Here is a 21780-nt window from a genome sequence, read left to right on the forward strand (position 1 = left end):
CGGGCTCAGGGCCAGGAGTCGCGGCTTCCGGGTACCAGGATACTCCCTTGGGGGCGTCTCGTGACCGCACTCGGTGGGGAGCGTGTGACCCCGGCTCCAGGGCCGAAGGGGACCCGCTGGCCCTCACAGAGCGCCTTCGGGTAAAACGCGCTTTCACACGCAAATAACTTCCATCCAACCATCTAATAAATACACATTTGGAGTTTATTTTGTATCAGGCACTGCCATAGCTACTTCCCTACTGATGAACGAGAAGACGGTCCCTACCGTCCCCGTCAGGGAGGTCACCTAGAAACCAGATATTTAACGTAAGTAAGGATTTCCATCATAGTTGTGATGCTGCGAAGTAGTGCAGGAAGTAGCGAAGTAGCGAAGTAAGGTTTCCAAAGGAAGTGACTTTTAATCTGAAACTCAGGGATGAATAGGAATTGGCTAGAAGAGGGAAAGGAAGAGCCTTTCAGACAGAAGAAATGCATTTATTGAAGGCCCTGAGAAGGCAGAGAACTTGCAGATTTGAGTAACTAACAGGCTAGGAGGTTCGAGGAGGGATGGGGCCATGTGAGCCCAGGCCGGCCGTGGAGCAGGGCTGGCGGGCACGTTAAAGGCTGTCCATTGGCGGCAGCAGCAGCAACATGACAGGAGCTGTCATTTTGTCAGAAGTTTCCAACCAGAGCGACTCCATCTTGAACAGGGGCTGGGTAAAATGAGGCAGAGACCTGCTGGGCTGAATTCCCAGGAGGTTAGGCCTTCTTCGTCACAGGATGAGACAGGAGGTCAGCACAAGGTAAAAGGTCACAAGACCCCGCTGATAAAACAGAATGCAGCAAAGAAACTGGTCAAAACCTGCCAAAACCAAGACAGGAAGGTGACCTCTGATCGTCCTCACTGCTCATTATACGCTAATTATAATGCATTAGTATGCTAAAGACACTCCCAGCAGCGCCAGGCAGTTTACAAATGCCATGGCAACGTCCAGAAGTTACCCTATATGGTCTAAACAGTGGAGGAACCTTCAGTTGGGGGGGATCCCCACCCCTTTTCTGAAAAATTCATTACTAACCCACCCCTTGTTTATCATATAATCAAGAAATAACCATAAAAATAGCCAACCTTAGGCCAGGAGCGGTGGCTTAAGCCTGTAATCCCAGCACTCTGGGAGGCTGAGGCTTGCAGATCACCTCAAGTCAGGGGTTTGAGACCAGCCTGGCCAACATACAGTGAAACCCCGTCTGTACTAAAAATACAAAAGTTAACCAGGTGCTGGGCGCGGTGGCTCACGCCTGTAATCCCAGCACTTTGGGAGGCCAAGACGGGTGGATCACGAGGTCAGGAGATCGAGACCCTCCTGTCTAACACGGTGAAACTCCATCTCTACTAAAAATACAAAAAATTAGCCGGGCGTGTTGGCGGGCGCCTGTACTCCCAGCTACTCGGGAGGCTAAGGCAGGAGAATGGCGTGAACCGGAGAGGCGGAGGTTGCAGTGAGCCGAGATCACACCACTGCACTCCAGCCTGGGGGACAGAGCAAGACTCCCTCTCAAAAAAAAAAAAAAAAAAAAAAAAGTTAGCCAGGCTTGGTGGCACACGCCTGTAGTCCCAGCTACTTGGGAAGCTAGCTGAGGCAGGAGAATCGCTTGAACGCTGGAGGTGGAAGTTGCAGTGAGCCAAGATCGTGCCATTTGCATTCCAGCCTGGATGACAGAGCGAGACTCCATCTCAAAAAAACAAACAAACAAAAAAAGTTGAAAGAGGCCTGGAATCAGATATCAACTTTAGATACTAGGGAAGTATGATTTTTTTTTTTTTTTTAATCTCAGCTCACGGGAACCTCAGCCACCCAGGTTCAAGCCATTCTCCTGTCTCAGTCTCCTGAGTAGCTGGGATTACAGGCACATGCCACCAAGCCCAGTTAACCTTTGTAGGGATGGGGTTTCACCATGTTGTCCAGGCTGGTCTCGAACTCTTTTTTTTTCTTAAACATTTTATTCATTTTATAGAGAGATTTCTTGTTTGCTTTTGTTCTGATCATTAGGAGAGTGGTTGAGGAGTACTGAATCCATCACTACTTTGATGACACAGGTAAGAGTCCAGATTCACATTTCCAGGTACCAGGAGTTCCCTCTAAATGCCACAATCAAGTCAGCCTTCATTTACATTTCTTTCTACTGAACACAGCAATGCCCATTGGTATCTCTGAAGCGTAATCGCATCTTAAGTAAAGCAGCTGTTTGGAATTTAACACTCCCCTTCTTTTTTGTCTTATAAACTGAACTGCATCTACGTACTTCATTCCACATTCAATCAAAGCAAGTGCAACCAGCACAGGTGCCCTTCCCAATTCCACAACACAATGCACTGCAACACAGCAACCTGGCTCTTCACGAAATTTGGTTTTTAACAGGTTTAACCAATCATCTACTATCTGATTAGGGGATGGAGCTCCATCATCAAATGGCCAATCTAGAACGTGGATTCCTTCTTTTTCAACTGGAGCTTTATCATATGTAGCATCACAAACTCAAACCAAAGTCGTCACTCCATACTTCTTAATTTCCTCTGTGAACTTGTTGAGAGTAGCATTGGTAGGGTTGTGAGTTATCAGAAAACGCATGTTCTCATAGGAGATCTCCACAGGGGCTAGACGGTTCATTATGGCAAATAAAAAGTGTGAGCGTGCCTGTGAGTGTGATGGGGAAAGTGAAAAAAAAAATCAATAAATCTTGAAATGTTTCACAACAGAAAACATTAAAAAGACCACGAAAATGCCTATTATGAATCAGTGTTTTCTCTATTCAACTTGTTTATTCCTTATGAAGCTTCTCTCTTCAAGATAAGCAAAGTATTTAGAATCCACTTGAATCCAAATTCAATTTGGGCCTCAATTTCTGCAGATGGATACCTTCGGACTCCAAAAAAACCCAACTACATACAAAACTGAAGCAGCCTTTACTACATTTAGGCACTAGTGAGACAAGTTAAAAGTGTAGGTCACTTCCCACTTGTTTACTTGATGCTTAACTTTACTGGAGTCATTAAAAGAAATATGCTTGCAATTAAAAAAAAAAAAGCTGGCCGGACGCGGTGGCTCACGCCTGTAATCCCAGCACTTTGGGAGGCTGAGGCGGGCGGATCACGAGGACAGGAAATCGAGACCATCCTGGCTAACACGGTGAAACCCCGTCTCTACTAAAAACACAAAAAATTAGCCGGGCGCAGTGGCGGGCGTCTGTAGTCCCAGCTGCTCAGGAGGCTGAAGCAGGAGAATGGCCTGAACCCGGGAGGCAGAGCTTGCAGTGAGCCGAGATTGCGCCATTGCACTCTAGCCTGGGCGACAGAGGGAAACTCTCTCTCAAACAAAACAAAACAACAACAACAAAAAAAGCTGCCTGGGTGCGGTGGCTCACGCCTGTAATCCCAGCACTTTGGGAGGCCAGGGCGGGTGGATCACGAGGTCAGGAGATCGAGACCATCCTGGCTAGCATGGTGAAACCCCGTCTCTACTAAAAATACAAAAAATTAGCCGGGCGTAGTGGCGGGCGTCTGTGGTCCCAGCTGCTCGGGAGGCTGAGGCAGGAGAATGGCGTGAACCCAGGAAGCGGAGGTTGCAGTGAGCTGAGATCGCGCCACTGCACTCCAGCCTGGGCGACAGAGCGAGACGCCGTCTCAAAATAAATAAATAAATAAATAAATAAATAAATAAATAAATAGCCAACTATTTCTGAGGCCAGTCTCGGTGTCCAGAAGTCTTCAAGGCAATGTTAATTATGGTGCTGAGCCTGGCAGAAATCTGCTCTCACATTCAGAATCGCCATAAATGTGCAACGTATATTCCAACGAAAAACGCTGGCGAGCTGGGGACTGGGCATTGAAGTCCGGCGGCGGCGGGAGCGAGGAGGTGCCTCTCTCCTCAGTCACCTGGGCGGTGGCGGCGGCGGCTGCGGTAGCGGTGGCGGCGACTGCGACGACTCCCCCCGAACCTCGGCGCGCGACGCCCGGCCCGGCGGCGGCGGCGCCTCTCCACCGATCCGTTTTGCTGCTGCTGCGGCCGCCGCTGCGTTTCCTGCTGCCGCCGCTGCCCTGTGGCGTCGCCTCGCGCCGTGCCCGGCCGCCGCTGCCGCTCCCTCGAACTCTTGACCTTAAGTGATCCATAGATACCTCAGCCTTCCAAAGTGCTGGGATTACTTCTAAATTCTCCAGACAAGTTTTGCCTCCAGATGGCCTGTTTGATGGTCAACATGTGGTCTTTGCTCCTTAGATTGCTCCTTATCTAAATTGCTCAGATAAGAACTTTTTGTCTCCGGGGCCTGTTCGCTCTCTCACCTTTCTTAGGGTCTAGATTGGGACCCCTTTCCAGTAGCAATTTTACAGATTGGGAAACAGAGCCAGAGACAGGAAATGACTTCGGCAAGATCAATAACTAGTAAGGAAAGCAGCTCTGGGCTAGAACCGGGAACTCTTAACTCCCAGAGCAGGGTTCTTGCTGCTCTTCCCCAGGCAGTGCAACTTGTCAGGCTGCCTATCTGATCAGGGAGGGCTTGAGTAAGGCTGCTCCGGGGCTGGGAGTGGCCCACTCTGCAGAAGGACTGCACTAGGTGTGCTAGATGTGGTGGCTCACACCTGTAGTCACAGCACTTAGAGAGGCCGAGGCAGGTGGAGCACTTAAGTCCAGGAGTTCGAGACCAGCCTGGGTAACATGGAGAAACCCTGTCTCTACAAAAATCATCTGGGCACAGTGGCCTGTGTTTGTGGTCCCAGCTAGCTCCTCAGGAGGCTGAGACAGGAGGACGGCTTGAACCCAGGGGTTTGAGGCTGCAGTGAGCCATGATCACACCACTGCACTCCAAGCCAGGCAACTGTTGGGAACAAGCCCCCCAAAATCTGGCCATAAACCGGCCCCAAAACTGGCCATAAACAAAATCTCTGCAGCACTGTGACATGTTCATGATGGACATAATGCCCACGCTGGAAGGCTGTCAGTTTACCAGAATGAGGGCAAGGAACACGTGGCCTGCCCAGGGTGGAAAACCGCTTAAAGGCATTCTTAAGCCACAAACAATAGCATGAACGATCTGTGCCTTAAGGACATGCTCCTGCTGCAGTTAACTAGCCCAACCTATTCCTTTAATTCGGCCCATCTCTTCGTTTCCCATAAAGGATACTTTTAGTTAATTTAATATCTATAGAAACAATGCTAATGACTGGCTTGCTGTTAATAAATATGTGGGTAAATCTCTGTTCGGGGCTCTCAGCTCTGAAGGCTGTGAGACCCCTGATTTCCCACTTCACACCTCTATATTTCTGTATGTGTGTCTTTAATTCCTCTAGCGCCGCTGGGTTAGGGTCTCTCTGACCCAGCTGGTCTCAGCAGCAACAAAGCAAGACCCTGACTTAAAAATAAAAAAAAAAGTCTAGCCCATTGCGGTGGCCCCTGATCCTAGGAGGTTGAGGCAGGCGGATCACTTGAGTCTAGGAGTCCGAGACCAGCCTAGGCAACATGGCAAAACCCCTTCTCTACAAAAAATACAAAGATTAGCCCAGCATGGTGGCATGCACCTGTGGTCTCGGCTACTAGGGAGGTTGAGAGGGGAGGATCGCTTGAGCCTGGGAAGTCGAGGCTGCAGTGAGTCCAGATGGCACCACAGCACTCCAGGCCAGGCCACAGAGTGACAGAGCAAGATAACACATTATCATCTGTTTGTTTGCTTTTTTTTTAAGGCTCTGTAAACAGTGGTTGTGGGAGGGAGGGGGAGAGTCACACTGTGAGTGAAAGCCTTTATTTATTTATTTATTTATTTATTTGATAATAGGGCCTTTAGTACTGTTTGATCGCTTTTTTTTTTTTTTTTTGAGATGGAGTCTGGCTCTGTCCCCCACGGCTGGAGTGCAGTGGCGCCATCTCCTGTCTCAGCCTCCCGACTAGCTGGGACTACTGTCATGCATTGGCTGGCTAATTTTTGTATTTTTAGTAGAGACGGGGTTTCGCCAGGCTGGTCTTGAACTCCTGACCTCAGGTGATCCACCCGCCTCGGCCTCCCAAAGTGCTGGTATTACAGGCATGAGCCACCGCGCCCAGCCTGAGTTGTGACACAACTCATTACTTTTCCAGTAGTGTGTGTGAAGCAAGTTGGCTGGGCTCTCTGCGTGCTCTCCAGCCCATCTCATCTTTTGCTCCTGGCTAGCCTACCCCTCTGCTCATGTGCTCCAGAATACCCCAGGATTGCTTCGTCTCTGCCCGTCTAATCCAGTTGCCTGCCTATCACACAGCCCAGCTCAGATCCCAGCCCACCTTGCCAAAGGATGAATGAGTCCTTCCCTATCTGGCCACCAGAGAGCAGCCTACACCTAGGACATGCCTTGGGTAGGCTGAGATGTTGAGGAGGCAGGCCACTTTGATCTGAAACGCTGAGGCTGCCAGCTGGCTTTGAGGTCCAATGCCCCCTCTACCCAAGGTTCCTGGGGCAGAAAGAAGTACAGTCCCATCCAGTGAAGGTGGTGATAGACTTGTCCCCTATCTCTACAAAGCTTGGGACTCCCCAGGCCAAGCATGCCAAGGCCACCCTCTCCCACACTGGTTCTAGGACCTCAAGATGAGGGGCATTTCCTGGACCGGGGCACAGACTCATCAGACAGATGTCTGGGGTCCTGGGGTTCCACAAGAGGGGGATCAGGGTAAAGGGCACATCTCTTAAAAACAGGAGCAGCCGGGCGCGGTGGCTCATGCCTGCAATCCCAGCACTTTGGGAGGCCAAGGCGGGCGGATCACGAGGTCAGGAGATCGAGACCATCCTGGCTAACACGGTGAAACCCCGTCTCTACTAAAAATACAAAAAATTAGCCGGGCGTGGTGGTGGGTGCCTGTAGTCCCAGCTACTCGGGAGGCTGAGGCAGGAGAATGGCATGAACCCGGGAGGCGGAGCTTGCAGTGAGCCGATATTGCGCCACTGCACTCCAGCCTGGGTGTCAGAGTGAGACTCTGTCTCAAAAAAACAAAAAACAAAAAACAGACAACAACAAAAAAAACAGAAGCAAATGGCCAGGTGCAGTGGCTCACGCCTGTAATCCCAGCACTTGGGAGGCCAAGGTGGGTGGATCACTTGAGGTCAGGAGTTACAGACCAGCCTGGCCAACATGGCGAAATCCCATCTCTACTAAAAATACAATAAATTAGCCGGGCGTGGTGGCAGGCGCCTGTAGTCCCAGCAACTTGGGAGGCTGAGGCAAGAGAATCGCTTGAACCCGGAAGGCAGAGGTTGCAGTGAGCCAAGGTCGCACCGTTGGACTCCAGCCTGGGCAACAAGAGCAAAACTCTGTCTCAAACAAAACAAAACAAAGCAAAACAAACAAACAAAAACCCCAGGAACAAGTGGATGCAGCCATCCTGTTCCCCACCCCCTACCACAGGGCTCCGGGACTTCCTGCACACTCCACAGCTCAGTCTGGGTCAGCCCATCTTTAGGTGGAAGCAGCCCAAGGCCACTAGATTCTGAGAACTCAGTCTAGCCAAGGACTCATTGGCCCTGCTTCCTCCCAGTTCATCAGAGAGACATGGGAGGAATTTCTTCCCAAGGAAGTCCTAGGCCACTCCCACTTTATTCAGATTATATGCCATAAAATTTACTAATGTAAGGCTGGGTACGGTGGCTCACGCCTGTAATCCCAGCACTTTGGAAGGCCAAGGCGGGCAGATCACGTGAGGTCAGGAGTTCGAGACCAGCCTGGCCAATATGGCCAAACCCCGTCTCTACTAAAAATACAAAAATTAGGGTGTGGTGCCCCATGCCAATAATCCCAACTACTCAGGAGGCTGAGGCAGGAGAATCGCTTGAACCCGGGAGGCAGAGGTTGCAGTGGGTGAAGATCGTGCCATTGCACTCCAGCCTGGGCAACAAGAGTGAAACTCCATCTCAGGAAAAAAAAAAAATTAGCCGAGTGTGGTGGTGCATGCCTGTAATCCCGGCTACTCAGGAGGCTGAGGTGGGAGAATCCTTTGAACTTGGGAGGCAGAGATTGCAGTGAGCCAAGATTGTGCCACTGTACTCCAGCCTGGGCAACAGAGCAAGACTCCATCTCAAAAAAAAATTTACCAATGTAAAGTGTACAATTCAATGGGTTTTAGTATATTCACATAATTGTGCAGCCATCAGCAGCCTAACTTTACATTTTCATCATTCAAAAAGAAACTCCATACTCCTTGGGAGTCACTCCCCATTGTAACTCTCTCCCCAGCCCCATCCGGCAGCCAGCTCCTGGTATCCACCAAATCTGTGTCTATGGGTTTGTCTATTCTAGACATTCCAGATACACGGAATCATAAATTGTTGGTCTTCTGTGGCTGGTTTTTGAGGTCCATTCATGTTGTAGCATGCATCAGTACCTCATTCTTGTTAATTGTAGAATAATATCCATCATGCCCATCCCACCTTTTATGGATCCATTTATCAGCTGGTGGACATCGGGCTGTTTCCATTTTGGGGCTATTATGAATAATGCTGCCATGAACATTTCTGTGCAAGTTTTTGTGGGTATGATTTCATTTTTCTTGGGGTAGATAAGAAAGCGGAATTGCTGGGTCTTACGTTAATTCTGTTTAATATTTTTTTTTGAGACAGAGTCTCACTCTGTCATCCAGGCTGGAGTGCAGTGGTGCGATCTCAGCTCACTGCAACCTCTGCCGGCCGGGTTCAAGAGATTCTCCCGCCTCAGCCTCCTGAGTAGCTGGGATTACAGGCACCTGCCACTGCACCTGGCTTTTTGTATTTTTAGTAGAGACGGAGTTTCATCATCTTGGCCAGGCTGGCCTTGAACTCCTGACCTCATAATCCACCCACCTTGGCTTCCCAAAGTGCTCGGATTACAGGCATGAGCCACTGTGCCTAGCCAATTCTGTTTAATATGTTGAGGAACTGCCAGACTGCTTTCCAAAGCAGCTGCACCATTTTACATTCCCACCAGCAGTGAATTGGGGTTCCAATTTCTCCTTGCCAACACTTGTAATTTTCTTTCTTATTTTTTTTGAGATGGAGTCTTGCTCTGTTGCCCAGGCTGGAGTGCAGTGGCGCAATCTCGGCTCACTGCAAGCTCCGCCTCCCAGGTTCACGCCATTCTCCTGCCTCAGCCTCCCGAGTAGCTGGGACTATAGGCACCCGCCACCACAGCAGCTAATTTTTTGTATTTTTAGTAGAGACGGGGTTTCACCGTGTTAGCCAGGATGGTCTCGATCTCCTGACCTTGTGATCCACCCGCTTCAGCCTCCCAAAGTGCTGGGATTACAGGCATGAGCCACCGCGCCCGGCCCAACACTTGTAATTTTCTTATTGCCTTTTTAGTGGGTGTGATGTGGTATCTCGTTGTGGTTTTCATTTGCATTTCTGTAATGACTAATGGTGTTGAGCATCTTTTCATGGCTTTATTGGCCATTCATATTGCTTACTTGGAGAAATGCCTATTCAACCCCTTTGCCCATTTAAAAAAACTGAGTTGTTTTTATTATTGGGTGTAAGAGTTACTTATATATCCTAGATACAAGTCCCTTATCAGATATATGATCTACAAATATCTTCTTCTATGAGGGTTGTCTTTTCAGTTTCTAGATTCTGATCTTTGAAGCACAAACCCTTTTTTTTTCTTTTGAGATGGAGTTTCACTCGTCGCCCAGGCTGGAGTACAGTGGCACGACCTCGGTTCACTGCAACCTCTGCCTCCCGGGTTCAAGCGATTCTCCTGCGTCAGCCTCCCAGTTGCTGGGATTACAGGCATGCGCCACCACACTCAGCTAATTGTTTGTATTTTTAGTAGAGATGGGGTTTCTCCATGTTGGCCAGGCTGGTCTTGAACTCCTGACCTCAGGTGATCCACCTGCCTCGGCCTCCCAAAGTGCTGGGATTACAGGTGTGAGCCACCGTGCCCGGCGAAGCACAAAAGCTTTTAATTTTGCTGAAGGCTAACTTATCTATGTGTTTTTTTAAATTTTTTATCACTTGTGCTTTGAGTGTCATATCTAGAAATCACTGGCTAACTCAAGGTTAGGAAGATGTACTCCTATGGTTTCCCCTAAGAGTTTTATCGTTTTCACTTACATTTTAGGTCTGGAATCCACTTTGAGGTAATTTTTGCATATGGTGGGGATAGTGGCCCAAATTTGTTTCTTTGCATGTGGAAACCCCATTGTACCAGTGTCATTTGTTGAAAAAGAGAGATCTTTCCTCATTGAATTATCTTGACCCCTTTATCAAAAATCAAGTGACCATAAATGTTAGGATTTATTCCTGGACTCTCAATTCGAATCCAATGATTTCAAATATCTATTCTTATGAGGCCTTCCCTTCCCACTGAGCAGAAGCTGAGACCTCAATGACCAGAGTTTCCACTCGGGACCTTATCTTTGAGGAGCTGGGTGGGGTGGGCCTCTCAGGGCCGACTCCAGGGACAGGTAGCACTGTTAGGGAGGAGGAAGGGCTTTAGGCTAGGCTGGAACATGGAATGAACAGGGGGTTGTGGCCCCTTCACCTGTCTGGGGCCCAGGTCACATTCCTGGGCAGCCCCTGCCCTGGAGGCCCCTGGAGGGAGGAGTGAAGAGGGAGGGTACGGAGAATGCAGTGCCTCACTAGGCAGTGGAGAGGGGGCCTCCTGCCCAGCCTGCCAACCTGGACGGTCTGCCTGCTCTCCACCCTGCCACCTGCCAATCCCAGCACCTCACATTCCCCAGCTGCCCTGAGGAACCTGTGTGGAGCCTCCACTTACACTAAGGCCAGGGTATCAGGGCTCAACATAGCCAGGCCACTGGGCCCTGGAGGGCACACTTGGAGAAGAGGGAGAGGCGCGTGGGGAGATACCCAGTGCCCCTCTGCCCCCATGCTGTCTGGATGTGCAATGAGTAAAGGGGAGACGAAGATGGGCTGCCCAGTCCCCTCTTCCCACAGGTAGTGTCTGCAGAGCTGACTTGGATCCTGTGAGTGGGAAGGCGCCTGGGAAACTTCGGACAAGGTGAGAATTTCCCAAACCAACTGCCCAGCCACGCCTACTGAAGCTGTGGCCTTTGATAGAAGGAAAAGCAGCAATGCTGGAGGAGGCAGGCGAAGGTCAGGGGTCCACAGGGGCTCAAGATGGCTGAGCCTGGAGCAACGCAGGGGCTGTGGGCACAGTGACAGGCAGCTTCTCTGGGGGAGTCAAACATACTTTATTCAACATAGGAATGTCTGAACAGGAGGGCCTTGGGCAGGGTTCCCTGAACTCTGCTTCAAACCCCACTGGAAACAGAGCAAAGATCATCACGAAAACCCAGGACACCAGGGCAGGGGGGCTGCACAAGGTCGGGTCAGGTCACAGTGGGCCAGCACACAGTGGCCCCGCCCAGGGCCGGCCCAGCCTGGGAGAGGGGATGAGGGCTCCAGGCAGCTCACTCAGAAAAGCCAGGGTGGGAGGAGGGCACCAGCCTGGCCCACTCAGGGAATTCTTTCTACCACTGAAAGCGGTGGGGATTAACTTAGCCAGGGCTGCCACGCCAGCATATGATTACAAGGTTTGGGGTGACAAGGAGGAAGCCCCTTGGCAGGACTGTGCAGCCCTCACAGCCACATGCACGGCAGCCCTGCCAATGGCTTCCAAACAGCAAACCATCAGTGACACTGACCTTCCCTGCCCAGGACACCCCTCCTGAGACCTGGGGCCAGTGTGGTGAGGAGGGGGCACTAGGGGCGGAGCCAGGCAGGCTGCAGGCAGAACCAAGAGGACCCCAGTCCCACATTGAAGACATCATGATTGGGGGTGGGGAAGATCTCAGGGTCTCCACCAGGGAAGAGCATTAGTCTGCACCCTCGGCCTGAGGGTGTGCTTGTGGGCAGGGCCCATGCAAGGCCTGGGAAGAAGCCAACCCCGAGAGAGGGAAGCCCTGTGCACTGCGGAGCAGCCAAGGCCTCTGTTCCAAGCATCCCGGCTGTGCTATGTAGTGCAGGGCATGAACGGGGAGAGAGGAAAGGATGGGAGTGCACGGTGGGGTCAGAAAGGCAGTGTAGATATCCTATGACCCCTGGGGATGACAGGGAGAAGCCACTCATGATGGCCTAGTTGGGTCCAGCTGAATGCCTGATTAACAAGCACGAGAGGGGGGTGGGCAAAAGACGCAAATATCATCTTCCTGGACCCACCCCTGCTAATCCAAGAGTGGGACATGTTACCAGTGTCCCCTTCTAGGGAAGAACCTGTATTATTCCCCCCACTACTCCTGCTAGAAACTACGGTGGCAGATGCAGGGAACTCAAAGTCTAGATGTGAATGGCATGGGTGCTCCTTCCATCTACAATGCACAGGGAAGATGAAAGGGCTTTGGGATGGCGTGGGAATGCAGACTGGCTCACCACCAGGAGGTGGGAAGGGCTGTCTGGATGGATGGAGGCTAAGAGGGCAAGGCTGGTGCCCAGTGAGTATGAGTGACAGCCAGAAAATCACTACACTACACACAAAGCTAGGGGTGGTGGGAGACCCAAGGAGGACTATTCTATCTAAATGACTCACAGACGGGGTGACACGAATGAGCTGGTGCCCACAGATCACAACCAACAGGCAGAGAGGCACAGCTGATCACTGTGGACGGAGGCGGGGAGGGTAGCATGGGGCACACGGCCCTCACAGGGACTCACTCTTCAAACTTCCCTTCCCGAATATGCTCGAAGGAGAAGGGTAAGAACTTGAAACCGGTCCCGCTGTAGAATTTATTCTGGAACTCAACCCTGGAGAAAGAGAAGAAGAAAGCTGACATTCAATAGAAACTTTGTGAAACTTTTTGGGACTTCACAGTTGGGCAGGAAAGATGCCCCGTGCCCACCTCGCCCCGAGCCTCCCTTCCCTTGGGTAGCTGAAGAAAGCCCAGAGTGCAGAGATCCCACTTTTAAGGCCTGGGATCAAGAGTTCGACGCATGGAGCCTCAGCAAGAGTTCGACGCACGGAGGAAGGGATTTGCCCTCAGTTCCCAATCTTGCTCTGTCCTGCCGAGCAGTGTGTTTATGCACAACTCTCTGCAGAGAGGCATGTGCAAAAAAAGTTCAGTTAGCTTGAGCCTAACATCGTTAATGAACAAGTGGGCCCCATCACCCCCTCCTGGCAGGGGATCACACAGCCCACCTCTAAGGGAAGCCCCTCCAGAGACACTGGGCAAGCACCTCTGTTTGCTTGTTATTTTTCCTGGGGGGAGCAAAAGGGCGAGCTTGGAGTGAATGTTGAAGGCTTTCCATTTAAGGAAGGAAATTCCAAGGAAAGAGGGGGAGTTAGGAGGGGAAGTCTTCTCAAAGCAATGGCAAAAATATTCTCCAACCACAAAAACATCTGAGAAAGAATTCTTCTCTTGGGGACTAAAAAGAAAAAGCCTGAGCTCCCTTCCCAGCAGTTCAGCATCCATGCCTGATGGTCTCTGTGGGGCCCTTTCACTCTCAGGGAGGGTGGGAGGAAGACTGTCCCATAAGCAGAGCGAGGCTGCTTGGCTGTGCTTCCTCCTGCAAGCTCACCCTGGACAGCTGCCCAGCAACCAAACCACACCAAATAAGGGCAGAAAAATGCATAATTCAGGGGATAAAAAGGCCAAGGAGAGCTGCCCTGAGGAATAGTTTCCACATGGTGCTGTGTGACCCTGGAGGCACCGGAAGCCCCTATAAGAACAGGCAGGGGTGGGGGCTGGGGCAGGCTCCAGGTGACAGGTCATGTGCAGGGTGAGGGCTTTGAGGCGCTTTAAAGCTTCAGGAACCCTCTAGTTCCCTAACTCAGCTTTTACAAATGGAGATTCCTCCCTCCAAGCCAAGAAGGCAGGAATTAAGAGAACAGGGGCTGGGAGGTGGCTGGGGCCCAAAGGTTACAGACTGTTTGCCAGTGGCACTGGGAGTTCCTCAGAGGCCCCTTCACTGGGGTGCAGGCTGAGGAGCACCCCCTTGAAGAAGAGCGCAACCGAATTTTCTGAGTGGGAGTAAAAGCACTCAGCTTTCTTCCCCACATCCCCACATTCCACAGGGGTGGGCCAAGGTCCTCCAGGAAAAACAGGACTCAGGAGGGGGAGGACACAGAGCTTCCAACTGACGTTAGCTGACGGTTCCCGCCAGAGCAATTCCAAACCAGGACCTGGATTCACCCATGTCCCAACACCCCACCAAAACTACTTCTCCAAGTTCCAGCTACTGAGACCACCTCTGAGGGAACACGGTGGGGCCTAGCAGTGGGTTCCTGCTTCTCACCCACTTGTGTTAGGTTTGAATTCTTCATGTCGAATAGACTGTGTTCCCATGTGGCAAGGGTTATTTCAGAACAGCTGAAACGAGATTTACATGTCCCCTTTTCATTCAACAATACATAGCCAAAGAGTGGACAAGTCACCTGAGGGTCCCAGGCCATTACCTAGGAGTGAATGTCAGCCTTGGTAGGGTATGCTGACCCCCAACTCCAGTGAGGTGTCCAGAACTCTGACCCCCACCCCCTCCTGGCTAATCACAAAACCATTCTAATCTTCAAACTGGGCAAATGGAGCAGCGGCTTTGTTTTCAGATGCCTGTGGGGTCACCGCCCTTTTCTTGGCACCCCTCCAGTCACCTTATCTACCCATGGGGCCCAGCAAGGAGGAAGAGGGATATATGCCTGGGAGGGGCACATCAATTGTACTGTGTGAGCAGACAGGTGGCCTCCCTGACATACTGCCCAATACTGCCCCTCCCACCAGCTGCTGCTTTAGAGACTTAGAGCGGCCAGAACTGGGACATCTTGGGTCTATCTTGAGGTCAGCCTGATTTCACCTCCTTCCGTGGCCACCCTCACCCCAACCACCCAGCACAAAGCTGGAAAGCAATTTCCCTGCTAGTCTCCCCACTCTCTCCCGCTGAACTGGGGAAATGTGTGCTTCCTGAGAAAGTACAAACATGAAGTTCCCCAGGGCAAGGAGGGCCCCATCTGCCATCCTAGGTTCTTCCTTCTTTTTGGGCATCTCCACTGCTCTGCTCAGGGAGCCTCCAAGGTCTTGCCATGCCCCAAGCCACTGAAATGCACCTCTAGAATTCAACAGCTGTGAGGAGAGCCTCAGGAAGCCAGATGAGTGTCTCTATCATCTCTTCCAGCTCCAGCACTTGGCAAAGGCCACCTGGTGACTCAGAGGGATTAACTGGGGCCAAAAGACATCATTCATGCTACGTAACAGGAACTCTGTTTCCTCGAGTGGGTGAAGGAGGAAGGAGTCTTGGGGCCGCTTCCCTTCCCTGGTGGGGGTTGTGACTGAGGGCAGGCAGTCTGGAAAGACAATTCTGGGCTGAGCTGTTTATGTAGCCTGTTCTGCCACTCTGTGCCGTTCAGGGCCTACAACACACATTCGTCTGACGGCCTGAATATCAGGGCAATGATGGCAGCCTGGAACTACATTTCAAGAGTTCTGAGTTCTCTTGGGCAGCCATTCCCTCAACTGCTCCATGCTGTCATGCCGTGGCAACACTGCATTCCTAACAAGAAGCTGGTCCCTGATTCTGTCCCTTTAATCACCACCCAATCTGTGAGTGTACAGGTGGGTGTACATCTATGTGTATGTGGAATTCGCTAGGTAAGGAGAGACCGGGTTCCTTGGAAGGTATGCCCTGGGGCAACAGTTCTGCATAAAAATCAGTTTGATGTTTACAGTGATAACTACAATCAAATCCCTGTCTCATGCCTTCTCTGAGGAAGAAAAGATGTCTAATTATGGTAGGTAAGAAGCCAAGCACACTTCATGTGGCAGGAGGGAGGAAAAGAGAGAAAACTCAGGAGACAGAATTAGCAGATTAATACATTAACCTGCTCACTGTTTTCAAACACATCACCCCCCTTCCTATGACGCTGCATGAATCTCACACTAGTGGTTTATATGTTATCGAATCAAATGTTTTTCTTATTGTCCCCACTGAAGAGATCAGAACTTGTATAATGGGGCAGCCCTTGAATCAGGAAACAGCAGGGATAAAGTGGGAGGTACGAAGATGCCTAGGCTGGATGCCAGGAAGAACAGCAGCACCACCCCTACAGCTGGTTCAGCAGCCCCAGAAGCTCCACCCCTGGTAAGAGGGCCACAGCTCAGAACGCCTCCTGCAGTCCTGGGCCACAGGGAAGATCCAGGCATCCTGGACGCACAGCCGCATTTTGCCAGGAGGGGGCGCACAAGCACCAATTTCATTCACTTGTTTTAGTGGTGGGGGAGGCGCCCCACTCGTGTCACAGGAACAGCCCTCCAAAGACGAGATTCTGGAAGTTGCACAAAGGAGGTTTGCACTGTTTTTTCCTCTCCTACCCAATACTCCTATTGCCAAAATAAATACGACATATATGGGGAGGCTGTTCCTTGCAAACAGCACCTGAGGGCATTCTGATGGTATCCTCTGCCTCCTCTGGGGTCTCCTCTCACTCTAGACAGGCTAAAAGCAGTCTCTTTATGGGGGACCCCAGGCAGACACCCTCTCTCTAGGGCATCCCAGGTTTTGTTGTTGTTGTTGTTGTTGTTGTTGTTTTGAGACGGAGTCTCGGTCTGTCGCCCAGGCTGCAGTGCAGTGGCGCGATCTTGGCTCACTGCAACCTCCATCTCCTGGGTTCAAGCGATTCTCTTGCCTCAGCCTCCCGAGTAGCTGGGATTACAGGCGCCCACCATCACCCCCAGCTAATGTTTGCATTTTTAGTAGAGATGGGGTTTCACCATGTTGTCCAGGCTGGTCTCGAACTCCTGACCTCAGGTGATCTGCCTGCCTCGGCCTCCCAGAATGCTGGGATTATAGGTGTGAGCCACCGCACCCAGTAAGGGCATCCCACTTTTAAGCAGAGCAGCCACTACCCATCCTAGAGCACCTGCTTTTGCTGTGGCAGCACTTGGTGTGTGCATTACTTCCTACTTGCTCACAGTAATCTTGGCAGTGAATGTTCTGCTCAGGTCCCCTGCCTGGTGTGACAGTGCTGGAATTCCAACCCAGGTCGCCCAATTCCGAAGCCTGCTGTCCTGCCACTCATCACTTCAGTTCAGGGGGACCTGGGAAGACACGGGGAGGCCACAGGTGAGCCTGAGGAGGAAGCAATCTTCTGGCAACAAAACGAGGCTCAAGCCCAGGCAACCTTGCTCTGCAACAGTGCCTTGCTCCCGCCCTGCCCAGGGAGATGACCGGCTACCCACGTGGGCTGGAATCAAGGTGAGGTGGTCACTGTTCCCTCAAACCCAGGGCTCAAGAGACAGGAGTGAAAAGAAAAGAAAGGAGGCCAAGGGGCAAGAAAAAGTGAGTCCTCAGAGGTTCTCGTGCACTGAGGAGGGCTGAGGAAGTGTGCTTGCGGGGGGTCGGCTGATAAGCTTAGAACAGGGGGGCCAGCCAGATGAGCTGGGTGGGGAGGAGGGAGGCCAGGAGGGAGAGAGCCAGGCCAGAGGAAGCCACGTCTACTGACGCAGCAGGGCTTTTGAAGAAGAGTGCACCCTAGCCACGTCTTGCCCTTCCATGCCTCGCTCTCCGCCCATCATTCAGAAAAACCCACAGCTGAATCTTTGAGGAGGCTCAGGGGTCACCCAGCCATGAGAAAAATCAAAGATAAGGGAGTGGGGAAGGAGTTTCTCAGGTTCAGATGCTGGATTTTCTTCAGGTTTTGAGAACGAAGAGAGACATTCATAGCCCTCTTCTGGCCTTGAGATCATGAACACCACAGAGCATCCCATCCAGGGGCCTCTAAGGCACACCAGTGAGTCAGACCCCTATGCTTGTAAAACAGGAGAAGTGTGTGAATGCTCCTCTGGGGAGAGGGGCCAGAACTTCCAGAGACATTGGGGTTTTGAGACCCCCAAAAAGAGAATCACAACATAAAGGAGAAAATAGAGACCCAAAGAAGTGGAGTCTGAGGTGGAACAGCCACAGAAAATACAGACTGCCCCAGTTTTTAGTATAAGCATATCCCATGCACATTTGGGAAATACTCATACTAAAAAAATTATTTGTTGTTTATGTGAAATACACCCTGTATTTTTATTTTTTGAGACCAAATTTCGCTCTTGTTGCCCAGGCTGGAGTACAATGGCGCGATCTTGGCTCAATGCAACCTCCACTTCCTGGGTTCAAGCGATTCTCCTGCCTCAGCCTCCCAAGTAGCTGAGATTCCAGGCATGCACCACCATGCCCAGCTAATGTTTTTGTGTTTTTAGTAGAGACAGCGTTTCTCCATGTTGGTCAGGCTGGTCTCGAACTCCCGACCTCAGGTGATCCACCCGCCTCGGCCTCCCAAAGTGCTGGGATTACAGGAGTGAACCACCGTGCCTGGCCCCCAACCCCTCTCCTATTTTTTTTTTTTTTTTTTTTGAGACAGTCTCGCTCTGTTGCCCAGGCTGGAGTGCAGTGGCACAATCTCAGCTCACTGCAACCCCTGCCTCCTGGGTTTAAGAGATTCTTTCCTGCCTCAGCCTCCTGAGTAGCTGGGATTACAGGCACGTGCCACCACACCTGGCTAATTTTTGTATATTTAGTAGAGACGGGGTTTTACCATGTTGGCCAGGTTGGTCTCGAATTCCTGACCTCAGGTGATTCACCTGCCTTAGCCTCCCAAAGTGCTAGGATTACAGGCATGAGCCACCACGCCCAGCCACACTGTACTTTTATGTGCTACATACATCTGGCAACGCTGGTTTGAGGTGGTCACAGCCCAGACCACACCCCCGCTCTCCCAGTCCCAGAGGCTGAACTCATGCTCTCTCCACAAACAGCCATTAAGAGTCACAAGCTTCATTAAAGAAAACAAACAGAACCACCCCAAACCTGCCCATCTGAAGAAGCTGCGTTGAGTGTACCGACCTCCACCCTATAGAGCCAGGAATCCCTCCGGTCCACAATGGAGCTGCCAGGGGTCCAACTCAAAGACCCCTGGCACAATGACAGAACAAAGAGGACAAAGCTGGGGTGCAGCGTGTTCTAGCCTTTCCTGCACTTAACATACATTCCAGAGCTGCTTCCACTGTTCTGAAGACAGAAGAGTTACACATCAGAGAGAAAACCAGAAACCCTAAGACCCCAGCAGCCCCTTTAAGCCAAAATCAGGAGCACTGGGGACAGCTAAAGGCAGGGAGCGGGACCTGACACCACTCACCAGGGACATCTCCCTAGAGTCTAGGGAAGGCTGAACTGTGCTTTTCTGTGACCATTTTCCGAAACTCAGTGGCAATGCCGGTGCTGGGGTGTCCTGAGGTGAAGCTAGTGCAGGGCCAGCTCATCTTTCCTGCACAGAGCTGCAGGGCTGTGTGTGGGAGAAAAGCTGCCCTCTCACCGCAGCTAAGGACACATCCACCCCCATGCCCGCCCTGCCCCACTGCCCCTCACCAGTGTAAGCGCAGTGCGTGGAGAAAGGCCGAGAGGCCCTCCATGATCAGGAGGATGGCCACGGTCAGGGTGGCAAAGGCAGTGAAGAAGAAGAACAGCACCAAACCTCCTGCCAAGCTCTTCACGCTCAGGCCGATGTGGATCACCATGGTCCAAAGCACCTCAGACAGCTCTGGGGAATGGGAGACACAAAAGCCAGTGCAGTTTGGCAAGAGGCAGCTGTAGGCCATGAATTTTGCTCTGCCATCCCCCCGCTCTAGGGTTCCCTGGATCCTGGCTTCCCACTGCCTTAGTGGGACCACCATGCAGAGCTAACCTGGCACAAGTGCCGAGCCTCCTGTCTGTACTCATTCTCCTTGGTTCAGGAACCTGAATAATCCCAGAACCTTCATGTAATTTCCATTTGACTTAAGCCCCCCAACTGACAGTGCGCCCACAGAGGGGGAAACTAGAGTTCCGGAGCCCAGAGAGAGGTACTCACGCGCATGAGCGAGGCTGAGGGCCCAGAGCCGCAAGTAGGAGGCAGTGTTGGAGATGCAGCCCAGGCAGTACTCGATGGTGTGGATGGCCTGGTGGACCATGGTGTCCCCAAAGTCAAACTGTCGTGGGAGGAAACCAGAGAGAAGATATAAGGCTAGGAGGGGAACGTGCAGGCATTCTGAGTTGTGGCTACTTGGCGCTTTGAACCTGGGCCAGGGCAGGGCACTGCACTTCCCATGGCTGGCACCTCAACTCTGGAGGGGCCAGAAGCACCCAGTGTTGAGCTCAGGTGGTGATTTCGGCAATGCCTTCCCCAAAAATCCTGCCTGACTTAGCCCTCACCTGGGACACCTCCATTCCCCTCAATACATTATATTTTAATTAACTACATCTTAATAAGATTCTTTCAACACATTTGTTCTTCTCCCTCTGGGGCTCTGTGCTCAAGAGAGGAGTGCATGCTGAGTTGACGGCACTCTGTTGGGAAAGTGACTGTCTGGGTCTGGGACCCTAAGGACCTGCAGGAGGGCAGGAAGGGATTTTCCCCAGAGTGCGCTTCAGGAGACGGACTCTCAACCCGGACACTGTTCTGAGAAGACTAGGCCTCTACAGCCACTTTACTTATTCTTTTTACAGCCTTTTGGGAGCAAGATAACCTTCTTTTTCTTTTGTGATTTCTAAAGTCACACAAAAAAAGAGATTACACGGTGAATTTTTTTTCCCTACATGATTTTACCACCATGCACAGGGAAATCCTGACAAAGTTTACAAATTTCCACATGGGTTAAGGCCAAACAGCATATCTGTTTGGGTTAAGGCCAAATAGCATATCTCCAGTTTCTTGTTTGTTTTCGTTTTCCTCAAGCTCCCTTTGTCCCAGTTTTCCTTTCAATACCAAGAATTATTTCCAGAATAAAGGAATGGGCTGGAACAAGCTCTTGGGAGTGCACTTTCAGGACTGCTCCAAGCACAGTCAGGGGTGAATGTGGGCTTCTGAATTTGGTATATTCTGGAAGCCCCAGGTACTTTCCCTGGGCCTCTCTGTCAAGCTGACCAAAGACCAGGAGGCGCTCCCTTATGGGGCTTCCCCTACAGAGCCCAGACCAGAATCTTCTGAGCTTTCAGACACTCCTGAGGGCTCAGTGGCCTCCCCATCGGCCCCTGCCCTCAGGTCAGGGTCTATTTTTCACCGCAGTTCCTTTCAAAACCCACGTGATTCCACTCCCAAAGGACACCAGAAATGCCTTGGGAAATCACTGAGAACATGGGGATGGGAGAAAGTGGCTCGGCTGGTAAAGCCACAACAGCCCAGGCCACAGGGGTGCAGCCAGCGTGGAGGGGACTGGCTCCACCATGCCATCTCTGGGCAAACGTCTGCTTCTCCCTCACCTCTATCGACACCTAGCCTATTTCTGGGCTTTTCTTCTGGAACAGGCTCTTCAAGCTTCCTTACTTACCCTGAAAACTAGGGTAATCCTAGTTCCCTAAATCCCAACACCGTGGTTAAGAGCTCTTTCCTACCACTGCTGGCTGCCACCCCAGGGCCCGCATTGAGAGGAAGAAGTCCATGGCTCCCAGGAGTGCTGATCTCTACTCCTGTGGGCTGGGAGGGCAGTGACCACTGGGCTCCCTTACACTATTCCCTTCAGTGTTTTTATTCTACCTCAAGTTTCTCCCACCGAATAAACTGCAGGACAGGAGAGAAGCCTCGCTTCCAGGCCTTACCCTTGCCTTCTCTCCTTCATTCCCAGCTTCCTGTAGGTGTTCTCAGGAGAGGCAAGGACTGGGTGAGAAATCCAGCTCAGCACTTATGAGTCTGCCACTCAGCACACGCCCAGTATCAATCGGCCATGACCGACCATGAATCGCTGCAGAGTCCCTGTCCACATCTTCTGCCTCAGTTTCCTCTCTGCCCAGCCAGTCCTCACCCTACTGCACCCTGGCTTCCACCTTCATTCCTCCACAAAATGCCTCTACTTAGCAA

General features: G+C 51.5%; 1 protein-coding gene and 1 pseudogene across 16 annotated transcripts in view; both read right to left on the reverse strand.

Moving 5' to 3' along the window:
• Positions 1–1898: 1898 nt before the first annotated feature.
• Positions 1899–3083, reverse strand: LOC101151180 (protein tyrosine phosphatase type IVA 2-like; annotated as a pseudogene).
• An 8074-nt stretch (positions 3084–11157) lies between these two features.
• The window catches only part of ATP6V0A1 (ATPase H+ transporting V0 subunit a1), a 63863-nt gene continuing 53240 nt past the window's right edge, over positions 11158–21780 (reverse strand). For 11 of the 16 annotated variants that reach the window (XM_031011764.3, XM_031011762.3, XM_031011763.3 and 8 more), the window contains 3 exons: positions 19798–19915; positions 19317–19488; positions 11158–12725 (listed from right to left, as the gene is read on the reverse strand). In XM_031011764.3, the coding sequence (XP_030867624.1) occupies positions 12632–12725; positions 19317–19488; positions 19798–19915 (384 nt within the window). In that variant the 3' untranslated portion in view covers positions 11158–12631. Of the gene's footprint in view, positions 12726–16243; positions 17003–19316; positions 19489–19797; positions 19916–21780 lie in introns of those variants that run through there. The other 5 variants (XR_010133614.1, XR_010133613.1, XR_008680121.2 and 2 more) reach the window with 3 other exon arrangements.

The sequence above is a fragment of the Gorilla gorilla genome, chromosome 4, assembly GCF_029281585.2.
Source record: "Gorilla gorilla gorilla isolate KB3781 chromosome 4, NHGRI_mGorGor1-v2.1_pri, whole genome shotgun sequence".
In the NCBI taxonomy this organism is placed as follows: domain Eukaryota; kingdom Metazoa; phylum Chordata; class Mammalia; order Primates; family Hominidae; genus Gorilla; species Gorilla gorilla.